This window comes from Amblyomma mixtum, chromosome 3 (assembly GCF_055824585.1).
Source record: "Amblyomma mixtum isolate Tamu chromosome 3, ASM5582458v1, whole genome shotgun sequence".
NCBI classification, from domain to species: Eukaryota; Metazoa; Arthropoda; class Arachnida; order Ixodida; family Ixodidae; genus Amblyomma; species Amblyomma mixtum.
Window position 1 is genome coordinate 416,821,271 of NC_143014.1, and position 16,840 is coordinate 416,838,110.

Consider the following 16,840-nt stretch of genomic DNA (forward strand, 5'->3'; position numbering starts at 1 on the left):
TGTAGCTCTTGGCTTCTCTCAAATATAAGTGACCTTATTTGTTAGCAATTAAAATGGCGGGTCTGCAGGGTCAATTCGGCCTCTCCAGCTGGCCGGCAGTTGTAGTCTGTCGGCGACATCTACACTGTCGTCGTCGCCCTGGACTGCACGCCGGAGTCCCAACTGACGGGAACAGTTTCCCATTGTTCTGAGGAGATCTAACTAGATCTATAGCGGAGGCGGATCCTCCGAACAGTCCCAGATTATGTGGTCCAAAGTGGCAGGCTCGCCGCATAACTGACATAACGCGCTTTTCCTTACCTCAATAACTATCGGTTCATGGTCGCTATAACTGTCCAGATGGGAATAGTTTATTACCACGATGAAGAATAGCTGCTATTATTAGTTTCACGCGCTCGCACCTTGCAGGACCGTACGATGCACGGCCTGAACTTTGCGAAGTGGAAGCGGGCTACAGGGCGAGTTGCGGCGCGGATAGCCGTCGCCCAAGAGCGCCTGCGGAGAGATAGGCTTCCCGCTGTTGTGACCGTACTTCTAGCCACGTGGGCCAGACCAGTAGCAACCATGAATATTCATCGAGGCCGACAACCCCGCGACGACCATGGGAAGTGGGATGCTTGGAATGCCCCTCCGAGCCTCAGCGGATTAGTGTAGCAAGAATGCCAGGGGCCATTGTCAGAAATAACCCCAGCGAAATTCCTTGATCGGAGGTATTGTCCGGGCGACCACAGAGGAGGCTACGGGCCGGCGCCGGTCACGCTGGCGGATAATTGAAGAATTCTGTGGCCCCGACTCGCGTTCTGGGAAATCGGCGGGGAAGCAAGTTTATTCACCTGCTGGAGGACTTCGGGAGATTCCTTTCCCGCAGGGCTGGATGAGGCGGCAACTCCCCCTCTCATCGAACGAACTGCGAGAGAGAGTGGAAAAGCTCGCACCTGCCCAGCCGTGGGCGGTAACAAGAACGTCCCCTTCGGTCCATCGGATTGGACAGTGCTCGTCGACCATTATTCCCCAGCCAGGGATCTGGGGAAACCGGACGATATTTAACTCGGCCGTGAGTGTGGCCAAAAGAAGCCTGCTAGCTCCAGTCGACAACGGTTGACGAAGACGTTGCCCTTCCACTGAGAGCCATTCTCAGTCCTGCTTTGTAAATAATGTAAATAAGTGTATAAAGTTTTCGTTACCTTCCTCTAAACCCAGTCTCCCATACTCCTCGTCCAATCACCGGTCACCGGCCATGCTACCCGGGTCGCAACAACTGGTTGGCAGCGGTGGAATCGTCTGCGTGGTGTCCGTGCTCCGGTTTTGGTGAGTGTATTGCCTTCTCTCCTTGAGTGTTGCCAGGCTTAGCATTTGTGCTGTTCTTCCTGGTAGTGTAAATTGGTTGCAGTAGCCTGTTTGGATTTAAACCTTGCGCTGCACCAACACCATCCTTGAGACTTGCGATTACATTATTACCGAGCATTTAAGGGCGGTCATGGACTGGCGAAAGCTGCGGAAGATGGACCTGATCTCCTTATCTGGGGAATTAGGGATTCATTGTGGGATAACCATGAAAAAATTGCAGGTTGTCAAAGCGATAGAGGACCTTGGTTTTGATGATGAGGAGATAGTGGAGCACTGGGAGGAAATCAAAAGAAGAGAGGAATTGGAGGAACAAAAAAAGAAAGAGGAGTTAGAGGAACGAAAAAGAAAAAAGGAGTTAGAGGAACGGAAAAGAAAAAAGGAGTTAGAGGAACGGAAAAGAAAAGAGGAATTGGAGGAACAGAAAAGAAAAGAAGAATTGGAATTAGCGGAACAAAGGAGGAAAGAAGAGGTGGCGCGAGAAATGAAGCGACTGGAGGTGAAGCTAGCGGCAGTTCAGGCAGAAGCAGCAAAGGCGGAGCGAGAAACGCGAAAGCTTCTGAAATGGCGAAGGGCTCGAGATCGTTTGAGGACTTTTCGAAGAGGCGAAAGCTTCAGAACTTTCCTCGAGAATTTTGAGCGAGTCTGTACGGAAGAGGAGCTAGATCAGGGCGAATGGTCAAGGATGTTGCTGGCTATCCTCCCTTGTGAGGTCAGCGCCGTATTAGCGCGACTGTCCGATGAGGATGCCGACAACTATGACATAGCAAAAGGTGCCCTCTTCCGTTTCTTCGGCATACGTATGATGGTGGAGTGTAAACGCCAAAGTGAAGATGCAGCTAGGGACACAACAGTTGCGCAAGACAGCAACGACAAGGCAGGTATAAGCGTAGAGAGAAGTGCCGGTTCAGCAGAAACGGCGGCAGGACCTGTCGATTTAAAGGCAGTACAAAAGGATTGTTGCACTACCAATCATAACAAGGGCACAAGCGATGATTTGGTTGAACTCGCTGGAAACAAAGAAATGTGCCACAGTGCAATATCGATCCCTCAGAGCCATGCCGATTTAAAAGGGAAGGACGAGGCAAAGGACGAGGCTCAGGGTCAGATAGACTGCGAAAAATATCACCAAAATGCAGCTGGTTCGACTCTCGAGAAAAGTTCTTTAAAGATAGAAACCGACCGAGTCGCAGCGGCCCGCGACAGAACGCCAGACAGGAAAGCACCGAGCTCAGACCAAATCGCTGAGGCGTGCGAATTTTCAGAGAGGTCGTTACCTAGCACTGACAGTAGGGCTCAGGTAGTTTCCCTACGCGAGGAAAATTCCGCACGCGACGAGCCTCCGGGAATTGCTGTGTTGGCTTTTGACGCTGCGGCGAGGGCCGGCACCCTAACAAGTGACGGCACCGCAATACCAGAAAGCAGTCATGCGGTGAAGGCCACAGCTGAAAGAACGATTGTAAGCCAGGAATGCGCATCTGCGCTGCATCAAAACAGAGGTCATCTCAAGGATGAGGGAACAACGGCCGCTCGCGACCGAACACCCGAAAACAAGTTGTGGTCGAAGGAAATCGCAGGAGCGGTGGATTTTTCCGAGAGACCGTCGCCTAGCACTGCGAGGAAAGCTCAAGTGGCTTTGCTGCGCGAGAGAAATGGCGGAAACGATGAGCCTTTGAGAATTGATGACTCAACTAAGGCGAGAGCCGGCAGCTTAGCACTTGTTTGCAACACGAGAAATTTTGACCGAAAAAGAAAGTCGACCGGCGAAATTTCCGGAAAACGGCTACGCGTGAAGGCATGTAACGCGGGTGGCGTGCGGGGGAGAAGGGTGCAAGGTCGCCCAACAAAAGAGCGCCACAGAAGACCCGCGAGTCGGAGGGGGCCGCAGCATGCAGGGCGTAGGCCACCTGCTCCATTGTGGGACCGGAGCAGGGGTTGTCATGAGACATGTGACACCTGCTGCCTGCTGAAGAAAGAAGAGCGCGAACGCCAGACAAAAGGACGCCATAGAGCATGCGCAGGTCAGACCGAGACGAGACATGCAGGGAACCAAGAGGGGAAAGCCTCTCGTGTAAAGCTTTTTCAGCGCCGCCCGGGCTTTGCATACCAGTGGCAAAGAGACGGAACTAATCAGCCCCGCAGCTTTTTGGAAACCGTAGCTAGTAGAACGGCAGCCCGACCACGCCGGGCGCGGCTGAAGTAAGGGTATTTCAGGAATACATGCGTCTTGTATTTGCTGTTAGTTTTTTTTTATTCATGTACGGCAGAGAAACGGAAACGAAGTGTTGAGCTTTTATGCCTGTGCGGGATTTTGTACTTCGTGTTTTCTGGCCGTAATGATGTAGCTTAAAGACGCTTGCTAATTTTCAGCGTAAAAGAGTTTCTTTTTTTTGGTGTGACACCATTGGAGGTTTGGAATGGAGAGTTGCAGTGTGTGGATTTTGTTTGTTAGGCACAGATTAGCGCTTGAGAGTACGTGAATAGTAGTGGAGCTCTACTGTCTCCTCGTCTAATCTATCGAGGGCCGTTGGTAGGTGAATCGCAACGGCAGCTGTAATTTCTCCAGAACAAAACCTGTTTCAAAATTGAAAAAAATGCGGTGGCATTAAATCGCCCGCAGCTCACCCAACCAGACCGCCTGAGGGGGGGAGCCAAAAAGGGGAGTAAATTGAGCAGCACAGCTTGAGGCCTTGTTCTTGTTTTGCCTGGCACGACTCGGGAGAAGGGTGGTGCTCTTGCCTTGCCGGGGTGGGGGCATTGTGCAGATTTGTCCACTAATGCTCTACCTGAGACCCTTGGCCTGCAGACACCGACCCTTGGATCACCCAGGAAACAGAGGACCTGCCTGGCTGATGCGGCCTCTTCAGAGGACAGCGAGGAGCTGTAACCCCTTTCGAGGCCTCTACCTGGCGGCGGACGAGCTGTTGTGACCGTACTTCTAGCCACGTGGGCCAGACCAGTAGCAACCATGAATATTCATCGAGGCCGACAACCCCGCGACGACCATGGGAAGTGCGATGCTTGGAATGCCCCTCCGAGCCTCAGCGGATTAGTGTAGCAAGAATGCCAGGGGCCATTGTCAGAAATAACCCCAGCGAAATTCCTTGATCGGAGGTATTGTCCGGGCGACCACAGAGGAGGCTACGGGCCGGCGCCGGTCACGCTGGCGGATAATTGAAGAATTCTGTGGCCCCGACTCGCGTTCTGGGAAATCGGCGGGGAAGCAAGTTTATTCACCTGCTGGAGGACTTCGGGAGATTCCTTTCCCGCAGGGCTGGATGAGGCGGCAACTCCCCCTCTCATCGAACGAACTGCGAGAGAGAGTGGAAAAGCTCGCACCTGCCCAGCCGTGGGCGGTAACAAGAACGTCCCCTTCGGTCCATCGGATTGGACAGTGCTCGTCGACCATTATTCCCCAGCCAGGGATCTGGGGAAACCGGACGATATTTAACTCGGCCGTGAGTGTGGCCAAAAGAAGCCTGCTAGCTCCAGTCGACAACGGTTGACGAAGACGTTGCCCTTCCACTGAGAGCCATTCTCAGTCCTGCTTTGTAAATAATGTAAATAAGTGTATAAAGTTTTCGTTACCTTCCTCTAAACCCAGTCTCCCATACTCCTCGTCCAATCACCGGTCACCGGCCATGCTACCCGGGTCGCAACACCGCCAAACAACCCACCGAGGGCCGTGCACGCTGGTCTCCGATGTCCACCTGCGGCGGTTCACAGACAGCGAGTATAAGGAACTCCAGCTAGGGCAGCCTGGAGCGCACCGACAACCGTTAGTACCGCTTCGGCGCAGCATACGAGGTGGGTCACAGACTTCGTTGCACCGACCGCGGCACGGCGCTGCGTTGACGAGTCCAGTATTCTTCGACGCCATGACCGACGGTATATCGAAATAATTCTTAGCGATTCAAAGGTGGCCCTTTGCCATTTTGCGAGGGGACACATGTGCCACATCCAATAAAACTTCAAAAACGTTACCGAAAACAGGAGCGAAGAGGACCTAGTCTGGGCCCCGGCCAATGAGGGCGATCCAGGTAAAGAAGCCGCTCACCGCTGCGCTCGAGGTTTTGTCAGCCGAGTAGGTGAGGAGGCTTCTGACACGGGAGCGCACCGAAGTGAGGCCCTGGGCTCGTATCAGGCCATAACGCAATGCTACAGATAGCTATGAGTGCGCTGGCCTCCTCCGCACGATTCGCTCAGCAGAGAACAGGCTACCACGTGGCGATGGCTGGAGGCGCGGTCGCAGCCAGACCCGTGGACATACTACAACATATTCCCCGATCTGGTAAACCCGTTATGTCAGTTATGCGGCGAGCCTGCCACTTAATCTGGGACCACATCATCTGGGAATGTTCGGAGGATCCGCCTCCGCTATAGATCTAGTTAGATCTCCTGGGAACAATGGGAAGCTGTTCCTGTCAGTTCGGACTCCAGTGTGCAGTCCAGGGCGACGACGACAGTGTAGAGGTCGCCGACAGACTGCAAGTGGCGGCCAGCTGGAGAGGCCGAATTGGCCCAGCAGACCCACCATTTTATTTGCTAACAAATAAAGTTGTTGCTATATGTATATATATCAAGCCAAGCTGTCGCTACTACAGCTATCTCTCATTTTGCAGTAAACGAGTGCCAAGGCGTTTTATGAGTCGGGTGGCAAGTTGGTTTACTGGAGCGGCGTTCGTTTTGAAAGGGTAACATAGCGCGAGGTGGTACAGTGGACGGGGGACAGCGCTTGTATCTTCGTCCTTCGTCGACCCTCCCCGTTTGAGCTGTGTGGTTCCTTCAAAATGAGGTTTAATAAGTGATGCGCTGTTCTTGCTGTGTACGTTGTTGAGGGCTCTACCCCGTGCGGCTTATGTGTCGAGAACGATGCATGCTTAATCGCGTCGAAAGAGACAGGCTTGTAATGCCAACAAAATGTACCTCTTTGTTCAGCTGTTTTGCCGTTTCACTTTGTTATTTCGGCATCAATCTGTAAATCGCGCCCACAAATCACGGAGTTTTTGCACAGTTGCTGCCTTCCGATGCCGCATGCGCGATGAAACAGCGCACTGGTACACGTTGGTTCAGCACCGCTCACACGTAACATCACATTTGTTCCGCGGACTTTGTGAGTGCGAACCTTATATGCTCACAGAAATGGACTGCAGGCATAATAAGAACCAACATAAATGTGTGCAGTAGCACGCTCGGTTTCGCAAGCTGAAAGTATGCACTGCCTCATGAGTGGGTTTTCTCCCAGTGCACGGAGCACAGATGCCCTATACATTACCATGCTTATCAGTCGACTAGCAGTCTTTTATGCGAAGCATATTAACGTAGGTTTCGGGCCTTCGCGCGACGCCCGGCGGTGGCCACCATTGACCTTGAAGTGAGATCACATGATGTGGCGTCACGAGATGACGTCACACCGGCTGCAGATGGGGCCTCATATCGCGCCGTCGGACGTCGCCCGGCGGAGGCCTCCACGCTTCGGTTCGCGCCGTCGCGCGCGACGCGGCGGCGGCGCCACCATCGCTGCATCACGTGATATGTGACGTCACACCAGGGATGAATCGGCGCGCGCCCGCTGTCGCGTCAGTCTCTGCGCCCGCAACCGCGCCAGCGTCTCTGCGCCGGTCGTGTATGCGGTCAAGATGCCTCCAAACGCTAAGGACGTTAATAATAAGAATGCAAAACGAAGGCTGCTTCGCATCCACTGGGTTTAACATTGATAAGTCTCCAACTTTTTATTGGGATGGCGTTGCGCACACTAAAAACGTACACGGAAAGAGCAGAAGATGATAGAGCGCAAACTATCAACTGAATTTATTGCTTCCACAACAGCATATATATGCAGTATTCACAGGCGCAATAAAGCAGGGGGTGAGGGAAGAAGAAAGAAAAAAGAAGGGGAGGACGTGTCAAGCATGCATAGCTCAGAAAAAGCAACGAAAAAAATTCCTTTCCCTCTCAGATAAGGTGACAGAGGTATCGCTAACACAATTGTCGCCTTTTTCTTTGATGTGGAGTGCTTCTAAAAGTTCGCAGGCTATTTTGTTTTTACTCTTGCCCAGAATATTCATGTCTTTGAACATTGGCTCACTACCAGAGCATGAAATGCAATGGGCGGGCAAGTTCGCCCCTTATCTTTTTCGTATAGGAAGAGCATGCTCCCCTGATCGTTCATTGACGCAGGTACTGTGCACTGTCTGGGAACCGCACTGTCTGGGACCCGCACTGTTTGGGACGTGCACTGTCTGGGACCCGCCTACTGCTAGAGATAAAGATAAGTTGGAGAGGGTGCAGAACATTGCCTCTCGTTTCGTGTCTGGCACTCGCGGGGCTCGTTACAGTGCATCGCGTACGAAGGATGCACTCAACTGGGAATTGCTTGACACGCGCCGAAAGAAGTTGCGTCTGAAGCTATTTCATGCTGTTTATTATTCAACTGTTCGGGTTGAACGCGAAAGGTTTGTGCAGGAGCCTTTTTATAGATCCAACCGTGTTGACCATGTTTTTAAAGTCCGCGAATTCGCGGCAAAAACTGAATTTTTTAAAATGTCTTTTTTTTTCCGAAAACCATTAGAGAATGGAACAGACTACCGAGCGATGTTGTGAGTTTGACATCAAATGATGCGTTTTTTCGTTCTTTAATGATGTGATGCGATTGTGATGTGTTCTTTTGAAGTGAGATGTACATGGCGAACGCTTTATGCTTGTAACTCTGCCTGCGAGCGGAGGTGTCATGTGTGCTTTCTTTTTGTACATTGCCCCCCCCCCCCACACACACACACACTGTAATGCCACGGCGCTGTGGGTTCCTTACTAAATAAATAAATAAATACAGCTTTGCCGACACACACGCGTCCACACTTGAGCTGGATTTGATAGACCACGCCCGTGGTACATCACATTTCACATACTGTTCAGCATGTTTCATTTACATACATGCGCTTCGCTGGGCTCGTTCCTCGGTGATCCTGGGGCATAACCCAGCAAGCTTTTTTGGGGGCCGAAAAAACCACCGAAACACCATGCCTGTTTGCCAATTTTTTAAATTGTGGGCTATGTTGTGCAAGTATCGAACCACTGACGGCTTTGTACTCCGAAAGCGTTCAAGGTCACAGCTACGCTTGCCTTTCTTTATCTTCTGGAGAAGGTTCTTGGCTACCGCTGTGATGAGCGAGCAGGGGAAACCGGTTGAAAGCAGCCTGCTGATCTGATTATGAAAGCTGGTATGCATTTCATGCTCGCATGATTTGGTTCAGGCTGAATCTAGGCACGAGTTTGCAAGTGCTCTTTTCACAATCTTTGACTGTGCCGAATCAAATGGAAGTAGTGCTTTCTGTGCTCGAGGAGCATGTTTCTAACAGACATGATGCAAGCCACCCCAAGAAAGCTACGCGCCAACTCGCCCAGCGAGTTCTACATAGCATGCTTTACCGGCCTGAAACGTACTTTTTTTTTCTTTTCGGCTACGTGAACTTCACCGAACGTACATAAATCGTTTTGGTAAGGTCGCAATATAAAAAAGAAAAGCAAATACAGGGCGTTCCAGCTAATTTTAGCCAGGGTTTATAAATATGCCTAGGCACCCTAAGATGACGCGAACACAAGCATTTGGCTGGCTGAAGTAACTCTTCTTTTATTCTGCTTAATTGCATATATAGTTGAGTTTAATTCACCAACCTCGCAAGCGACGAAGTTGGGCTAAAAATTCCAATTGAGAAGTTCCAGACCGATCCCCAAAGTACCGATTCAACGGTTTCAACGGTGTATGCCCACGAAATACAAAAAAATACCACATGACATTTCGGCTGGGGCACCGCGATTGCAAAGCTACAAACGTCCTACATTTAGCCGGGTGTGCTTCCGCTTAAAGGAAGGCAGGGCAGCGACGCGGATACTGGTTCTGCCATTTACGCCAGCGACATGCTTCCCTCGCTGGGGTTCATTATAAGGATAAGCAGATGCTTATCGCTTAGGCTGGCGCAAATCGCACAGCCACGTCTCCGTCACTGCCCTGTCGTGTTTTAAGCGGCAGCGCCCCCAGTTGAACGATCAGTTCGTTTGTAGGCGAAACGTTTGAGAGTCGCGCAATCGCGGCGTGCAAGCAGGCTTGTCGGGTGGTATTTTTTTGTACTTCGGGGGATTTGCAGTGAGCGGCAAAACCTAATACCTAATAAATGGAAAGCTAGAAAGTTTTCAATCGTATGTTTTTCGGACCATCCCTGGACTTTCTGCATAAATTTATTTTGCCACACTTCGTTGCATGCGAAGCTGGTTAATTAACCTCGACTAATTATGCAATTAACCAGAATAAAAAAATAGCGCAACTTGCGCCATACAATAGCGAGTAACAAACATGCATTTAGTCCCACCGTCTTAGGGAGCTCGGCATATTTACAAACTCTGGCTAAGGTTAGCTGGGACACACTAGTCAGCCACCAGGGCAGAGTGCCACCACTTGCCCATTCAGCACTGCCTGTTATCACTTCGTGCTGATGACATTCAGTAGTAATGATCAGTTTTGGAGCAGGATGTCGACAGTCTTGTAGTCAGCGAGAAGTCGTGGGGGTGGGGGGGGGGGTACTTTCTGCGACATCACATGATGCGTATTTGCTGTTGTATGCCAACAGAAAAGATGACCACGTTTTGCGAGCATATAAATGCAGTTGGTCAGAGCCCACTTTAGAACTCCTCACGACAATTCTGCACATAATTGGATTGATCTCTGAACACAAGAGAATGTGAAACAACGCACCGCGATACAGAGCAGGGTAGAGAGCACCTGACTATGCCAGTAGGCCAACACCTTTTATATTCAAGTACGGTTACAAATTCAGAACGCCTGTGATTTCTGCTCGGGTACAGTCTTGAAGAAAACATGCAAGCGCAGCGCAAGATTTGGGGGCGGCCATTATTTGCCATGCCTTGAAGTGACACCTGCTCGACCACATCGGTGGCCGCTTACTCATCAGCTCCTGGTTACTGACAGTCTCCAAAATTTTGAGCATGATTCGTCGAATGCGAATGGAGTCGAGTAGCCCAAAGCATTTCTCGTGGAGGCAAGTAAAGATTCGAGTGGTGCCGTGTGCGGTAAGGCGCTAGAGCTAGAGATCTTGGTGCTCATAACGTGATAGTATAGGAGCCTTGCTGGAGCTAAAACTTAGCGCGCGCCGTCCCAGGTAGCACCGAAACATTGTGATAATGTTACATTTTTGTTACGTTCAAATGTTATTTCAATGTCCTTAATGTCCTTTCTTTCTAATGTTTTTGTAATGTTACATATAAATGTTCGAATAACCTTCCCCAAACATTCATGAAACTTGTAGACAACATAAATGGAAGTTTCTCGAAAATGGTGAAGCAGGCCTGCCAGTGGTGGCGGCACACAACTTACAACACTTAGCAAGAACCAACAACAAGAGCGACACCACTACACTACTCCACTACTACAGCACAGCAACTCGTATTCACTCACCTCCAAACGGATATCATGCCGCCGAGCTTATGTACTCGCTACTGCGGGATGTCCCATGAGTGACAGTGGGGAATGGGTAATAACTAAAGTTTTGTGACAAAATAATGGGGCTCTTCACGTAATCTATGGCGAGTACTATCTAAGAGATGTGGTTACAAGGTACTGTTAGCTGAAAAACATCTTTACTCTAAGAACAGTGAGAAAATGTCTGGAAATCCATGCTTGAAATATATTTGCAATGTTGTTTTGTAGTTGCCACTCTAACATTATAATAAAATTTAGAATATTATATTAAAACAACTTTTGTTTAGAATGTGAAAGTAACGTTCCCTATGTAACTTATAACGTTATATGTTAATTTTTAATGTTAATGTAAAGTTACTATGCAATGTGCAACATTACTCCGACTTACATAACATTTTTATAACACTATTCTAATGTTCGGTGCTACCTGGGGTCGTCACCGCTCCCAGCTTTCGTCCTCTCGCGTCTCACCCTCTCCACTTTTGTGGAGGAGGAAAGAGACGCTGGGCTAAGAATGACTCAGGTCATATAAAAATGGCTAAGGCGGAAAGAGCAAAAATAAGTAAAGAAGCGCTCTGTACCAGAATAGAATCAGCGAATAGAAGTAGAAATTGGTACACAACCTAGAGAGGAATAGAAGAGTGCATTGCTATCGCATTTGCTCCGCAACGCTACAGTTGACCTCGCCCTAATTTTTCTGCCACTGGAATACATTGTTTCCCCAGAAGGCAGAACGTGGCGCTGCTGGACCTTACGGCAAAGCTTAGACAGGCTAAGCACGGCTCTGCAAGCTCCTATACCTCCTCTTGGCCATGTATACTACAGATTCTAGCTCAATTTTGTTCCGTCAGGTGTGTTCATAGCTGGTGGTGGACGCAACAACGGTCAACATTAATCTCCATTGCAACAGACGACCGAAACTCGTAGGCGCAAGGGTTGTTCCCATGACATGTGCTTCGTGCGCGGATTGGCCCGAAGCCGGGTTCACTGTAGGGAAAGGGGGGGGGGGGGGGGTGCGGGGAGTGATTCGGTGTTCGACTTCTCGGGGCGCAGGCGCGCGCCGCGCTTTTCTTGGGCTTTCGCACACCCTTTCCTTGCTGTTGTAGCATTTTAAAATCGGTCGCGCTGCCGGCCAACTAAACGAACCGCTGGACCAATGTAGGGATAGCAGAGAACACACTTTGAATGTTTATACCGACACATCCTTGCCGCTACTTTCAGTCGAAAAGAGGTATTTCTTCTTGAGTAGTTTAGTTTAGTTTATGGGGTTTAACGTAGTATATTTCTTCTTGAAATGTACTACATGTTTGTAGAGGGCGAGGAGAGGAGGCGACGGGACGCGCCGGCGTGGGTCGGACACTCGAGATGCCTCGCGCATCCGCGCCGGTCGTCGATAACTTGAGATGCCTCACACCTGCACGGCACGGCATCATCAAAACGTATAGTCGCTCTGCTCCCTCTCTCGCTCGTTGCCTCCGCGCTCTCCTTTCGAATTCGTTTCTGTTTTGTGGAGAATATAATCAGTCTGCTCGGAATCTGCACGCTGTCAGCAAGTTTATTTTTATCCCTCAGCGAAGACGAGGCGCTACATTGCCAAGTTAGAATATTCCGTACAGTGCACATATTATGGTGCATCGTGAAGAGGTGTGAAGTAATTCTGAAATGGTGCAGCTGACATTTCCAGAGCATCATTTCGCGCCCACTGAGTTCCAGCAAATTAATGAACTATCATACCGTCCATACACTGAGCGTACGCAATTTAATGCCTGCTCTATGCTTTTTGAAATCCCAGATAATTGCAAAAATTGTTTTGTATTTACGAAAACAAATTACAACAAATCAATATCATGCAAGAGCTTCACTTTCCATAATAATAGTTGGCGAAATCAATCAAATTCAGCTAATATACAGCTGCATAATGAATTCGCACAATGTATCGACACGTCTTCGGCCGAAAGACGATGACTGTTTCATCAACAGCAGGGATTAAATGATAGTTAATCGCTGCAACTAGCGGAGGCGCGCGAGAAAACGTTCGCAGGTAGCAGGGCTCGCTGCATCCTTGAGGGTCTCATTGTGCTATTCGCAATTTAGAAGGTCGGGAGAACAGAACCAAACACCACCGTACCTGTCTGTCGCTGCACCGACATCAGTATAACAAGAAGGAACACGACGCCGAAGGGACCGGCATCGCATAGCAGGTGATAGCGCCCGAGATAACACGCCTGGCGTCGCTCACTAAACAAGGACGCGCTGCAATTGTAACGGCCGCGCAATACGAAAATTCAAAAGGGATAGAAGGGGAGAGACCTTTCCGCCTATAATAACCCTCTTGTTCTGTATTCATCCACCTAGTGTGAGGGGGTTCTTTGAATTAGCCGGAACAGTAGTGGCTCGCGTTTTCGTCCCCCTGGGATGCATGCACATGTATTCATCGATTCCACATAGCAGACGGACGCACAGCAATAGGTAAAGTGCAGGTTTTGAAAATTAAAAGCGCAGACAATTATGGGCTTAGCCAAGTCGTTAGATATTTACTGCAGTGAACCTGGGCGTGCAACTAACAACGACTGGTTGCTAGTGCTACACGCACAGCCTGCGACGACTTGCACACACAGCACCCAACCAGCACAAACATTCAATCCAAAATTTTTTCTTCCATCAACGGCTATATGCAGGAATTTTCAGTAGCTCTGGGCTCGCAGTGCTTCGAGAATTGGGCCCTGGACAGAGTTTGAGTGTTGCAGCTCATACTGAGACGGATAGTACAGGCTGTTTTAGTTTCGGGCCTATGATGATGTGAGTTGGGGATCACACCCGTGACAGTGAGCACAGTGGGCAGTGAGCCGCACTCGGAAGCCACAGATATTCCTAGGAATGCTACCAAAAAGATAGCCCGGGTTTTTTCTAGTACCGGCGAATAAACGCCGCAGTTGATTTCCGCCACTGGTGCCCGAAAAAAAAAACATATCTAAGCCCTCATTTGTGACATCGATGGCTTAAAATATTGACTGCCTACGTCAGCCTACGAACGAACACCTAGTGGACAGAGAACGCGACGACGACTTTATCCTTTTACCGGAAGGACCAGCACGTGCTATCGCGATCAAAAGATTACGGGACACGAGTTCTTCGAAAAAAAAAATCGTAGCTTCGCCTCCCAACCCAGCCGCGTGGTATTGTTATGCGCATTTAAGGCGACTAGAGTACGTGAGTGCTCTGAAAAATCATTTCTTTCCGCACACACGCGTCCCGTAAACTTTTGATCGCATAAATACGTTGGTCACTCTCAACTTTTATGTAAAGATAACGCCGCATGCACGTATACGGAGGAAGCCTTACTGTTTTCTTAGACGTCACGGCGCTCTTCTCGACGTGTCCAGCCGATTCCACGATCGAGGATGCTTTGAAGAGAGTCTGGCAGGTCGCACTTCCCTCGACGCTCCTTAGGTGAGCGCATTGGTGCGGTTCTGCCAGAGCCATACACCTGCAAAAGAAGAAGGAGAAAAAAGTCAGGTACAAACACATCGCTCGTCTGTCTTCTCCCCCCGCGTCACGGGATTGCAGCCTGGTGAGAACTGGTCTCTAACGTGAAGAGTATCCCCTTCCATGGAGGGAACAAAAGCGAGACTCCGCATGGACGCCACACGGCCACACATGGCACGTCCGCTGCGAATACGAGATGACTCCGGCGCTAGACGACCTGAGCGGAAAAGGCTGGCGCTGACGATGGCGACAGGAAATGGAGCAAGACAGCGTAGAAGCGCCGACTCCGACAACAATTGCTGACCATCCTGTAAGGACCTTTCATGTACTGAGTTCTGTAATGCAGTGCTTTTTTTGTTTTCCTCTATAAAGTGTGCATTCGCGGTTTCAGAACCAGTCTATAGTTGAGGTACCCCACCACACCCTTCCTGCCCTAGTCACGGTGCCGCTTCGGTGCCGTTCCTTTGACGCGAACCGACACCGTGCATCCTGTGCTTGGTGGAGAGACGAGACCCGACGTCTGGCCCCGGCAAGCGTGGAAAAATACTCCCCTTTATTGGGCTGCGTCAGAGATACACGACACTGACACAATACAAGACCATGTGTCACGTGCGGCCAACAATCGGATTCTGCCGCATCGCTCAGCGAGTACGCAGAGGTTCCAAGCCCATCCAACATTTGCCAGCACCAACGGAGACAACACTATATACCTTTCTAGCGATAATTGTTTTTCGACCAGAGGTGCAAAATACCCCCATTTTTATTTTCCTTCCTTACCGTCACTTTTGAATACATGGTCCTCGTTCACCTTCGCCCTAATTTTGAGAAATTATCCGGCCCTCCACCACTCTCTCTTCGCAAAATTGGCTGGCCATCCCTCGCCCTCACACACATATCGCCAACCCTTCTTCACCCTCAACCTCACTTATAGTTTCGTTCGTTTTTTCCACGTAGTTTTTTTCTAGTCCACAACTTCTGGCAATATTACTGAGTAATAAAATATAAGAGAAGCTCTCAAAGGCAGAGTTGGACGAGAGGCTAGATGCTTTTATTGTTGTGTGTTTGGGCGTGTGAGCTGTTCGAGCTAATACCCGAGACAAAATCGAGATAGTCACGAGTTGAGCCCCACGATATCACTCTGGCTTCACTTCTGGCACGCACTGCCTGCATACATGCGCCCTGCACTTGTAACATTTCATTGTTATCTATATGCACTGCTAAAATGAGTCAGTGCGTTGTTGTGTCGGTGTACGGAAAGTAATACGCTAAGAACATTCCGCAAGCAATGCAGTAGCATGTACCACAAGACTTACAATAACTGCTAAGCAAAGAATCTACTACGAAGGAGGAAAGTTTTTAGGTCGCTTAATCACCATTACCCGATAGCACTGCGATAGCATTGTCTTCTAACTGAATTTCACTGCTTCTAAGCTCCCGACATTTTGTGCGGATTGCTGCATGCTCGTCGGATGGCGCTTCCACCAGCACGGATGGAGGATGATGAAGACCACCTTATCAAACTACACCGAGAGAGACTGGCAGTTTAAGACGCGTGAACGCGGGTGGGTGACGGATTGCTTAGAAAAAGCAGCGCTAAGGTGAAGGACAAAGAAAAGAGGACCATAGGACCGGCGCTGAGTACCAACTGAAAGCTTTATTAGAAACAACACGCAATATATACTCCATCGACAACCAAGAGCGCATGGCAGCACCAAAAGCTACAATGATACATCAATCACCTGGGTCAAGATACTTTAGTTCACAGTCATGAACTGTTACAGAGGGGATGCTCACGCACGAGTCATGCACTGTTTTTTTTGGATATGAAAGGCTTCACTGATTTTCCGTGTTAGTTTATCTTTGTGCTTGTACAAGATCCTAGTTTCATTAAGAATGGGGGTACATATCATTGTAGCTTTTGGCGTTGGCATGCGCTCTTGGTTGTCGATGGAGTATATATTGCGTGTTGTTTCTATTAAAGCTTTCAGGTGATAGTCAGCGCCGGTCCTGTTGTACTCTTTTCTTTGGCCTTCCTCTTAGCGCTGTTTTTTCCAAGCAACATGTACCAACTAGCTCAACTCTCCGTTTTGTTGTAGATGACAGAGACCACGACATTGCGAGCAAACCTCCATAGCCTGGCAGTTCGAACAATCAGTACGTTAAGATTTCTGCCAAATGTTTGGTCGTCTGAGGGAAGCGTATGTACCGACTGAAATTAAACCGTAGTGGCACTCCCTTTTACTGACGTTCTCAGCCTTACCTCCCGTCTAGTGCTCTGTTGCTCCTTCTTTTGAGATGTCTTTCGTGGCGTTTCCTAAAAGCTTTGTAAATGGTTGATGTAAATAGAATTCATTTTTAGTGTAATAAATACCATGTAAACAAAGAGCTGCGGTGATGGCGTAATAGTCTCAAGTTTAGTTTAGTTTATTAGGGTTTAACGTCCCAAAGCAACTGAGGCTATGAGAGACGCCGTAGTGAAGGGCTCCGGAAATTTCGACCACCTGGGGTTCTTTTACG

The 16,840-nt window shown here is 49.4% G+C and overlaps 1 protein-coding gene across 3 annotated transcripts in view; it reads right to left on the bottom strand.

Annotated features, from left to right (window-relative positions):
• The window catches only part of LOC149357767 (anaphase-promoting complex subunit 10-like), a 109,533-nt gene extending 94,682 nt beyond the window's left edge, over positions 1-14,851 (bottom strand). The window contains exon 1 of one of the 3 annotated variants that reach the window (XM_089584908.1): positions 14,180-14,851. In XM_089584908.1, coding sequence (XP_089441034.1) covers positions 14,180-14,365 — 186 coding nt within the window. In that variant the 5' untranslated portion in view covers positions 14,366-14,851. The remainder of the gene's footprint in view (positions 1-14,179) is intronic. The other 2 variants (XM_089584910.1, XM_089584911.1) reach the window with 2 other exon arrangements.
• Positions 14,852-16,840: the final 1,989 nt, after the last annotated feature.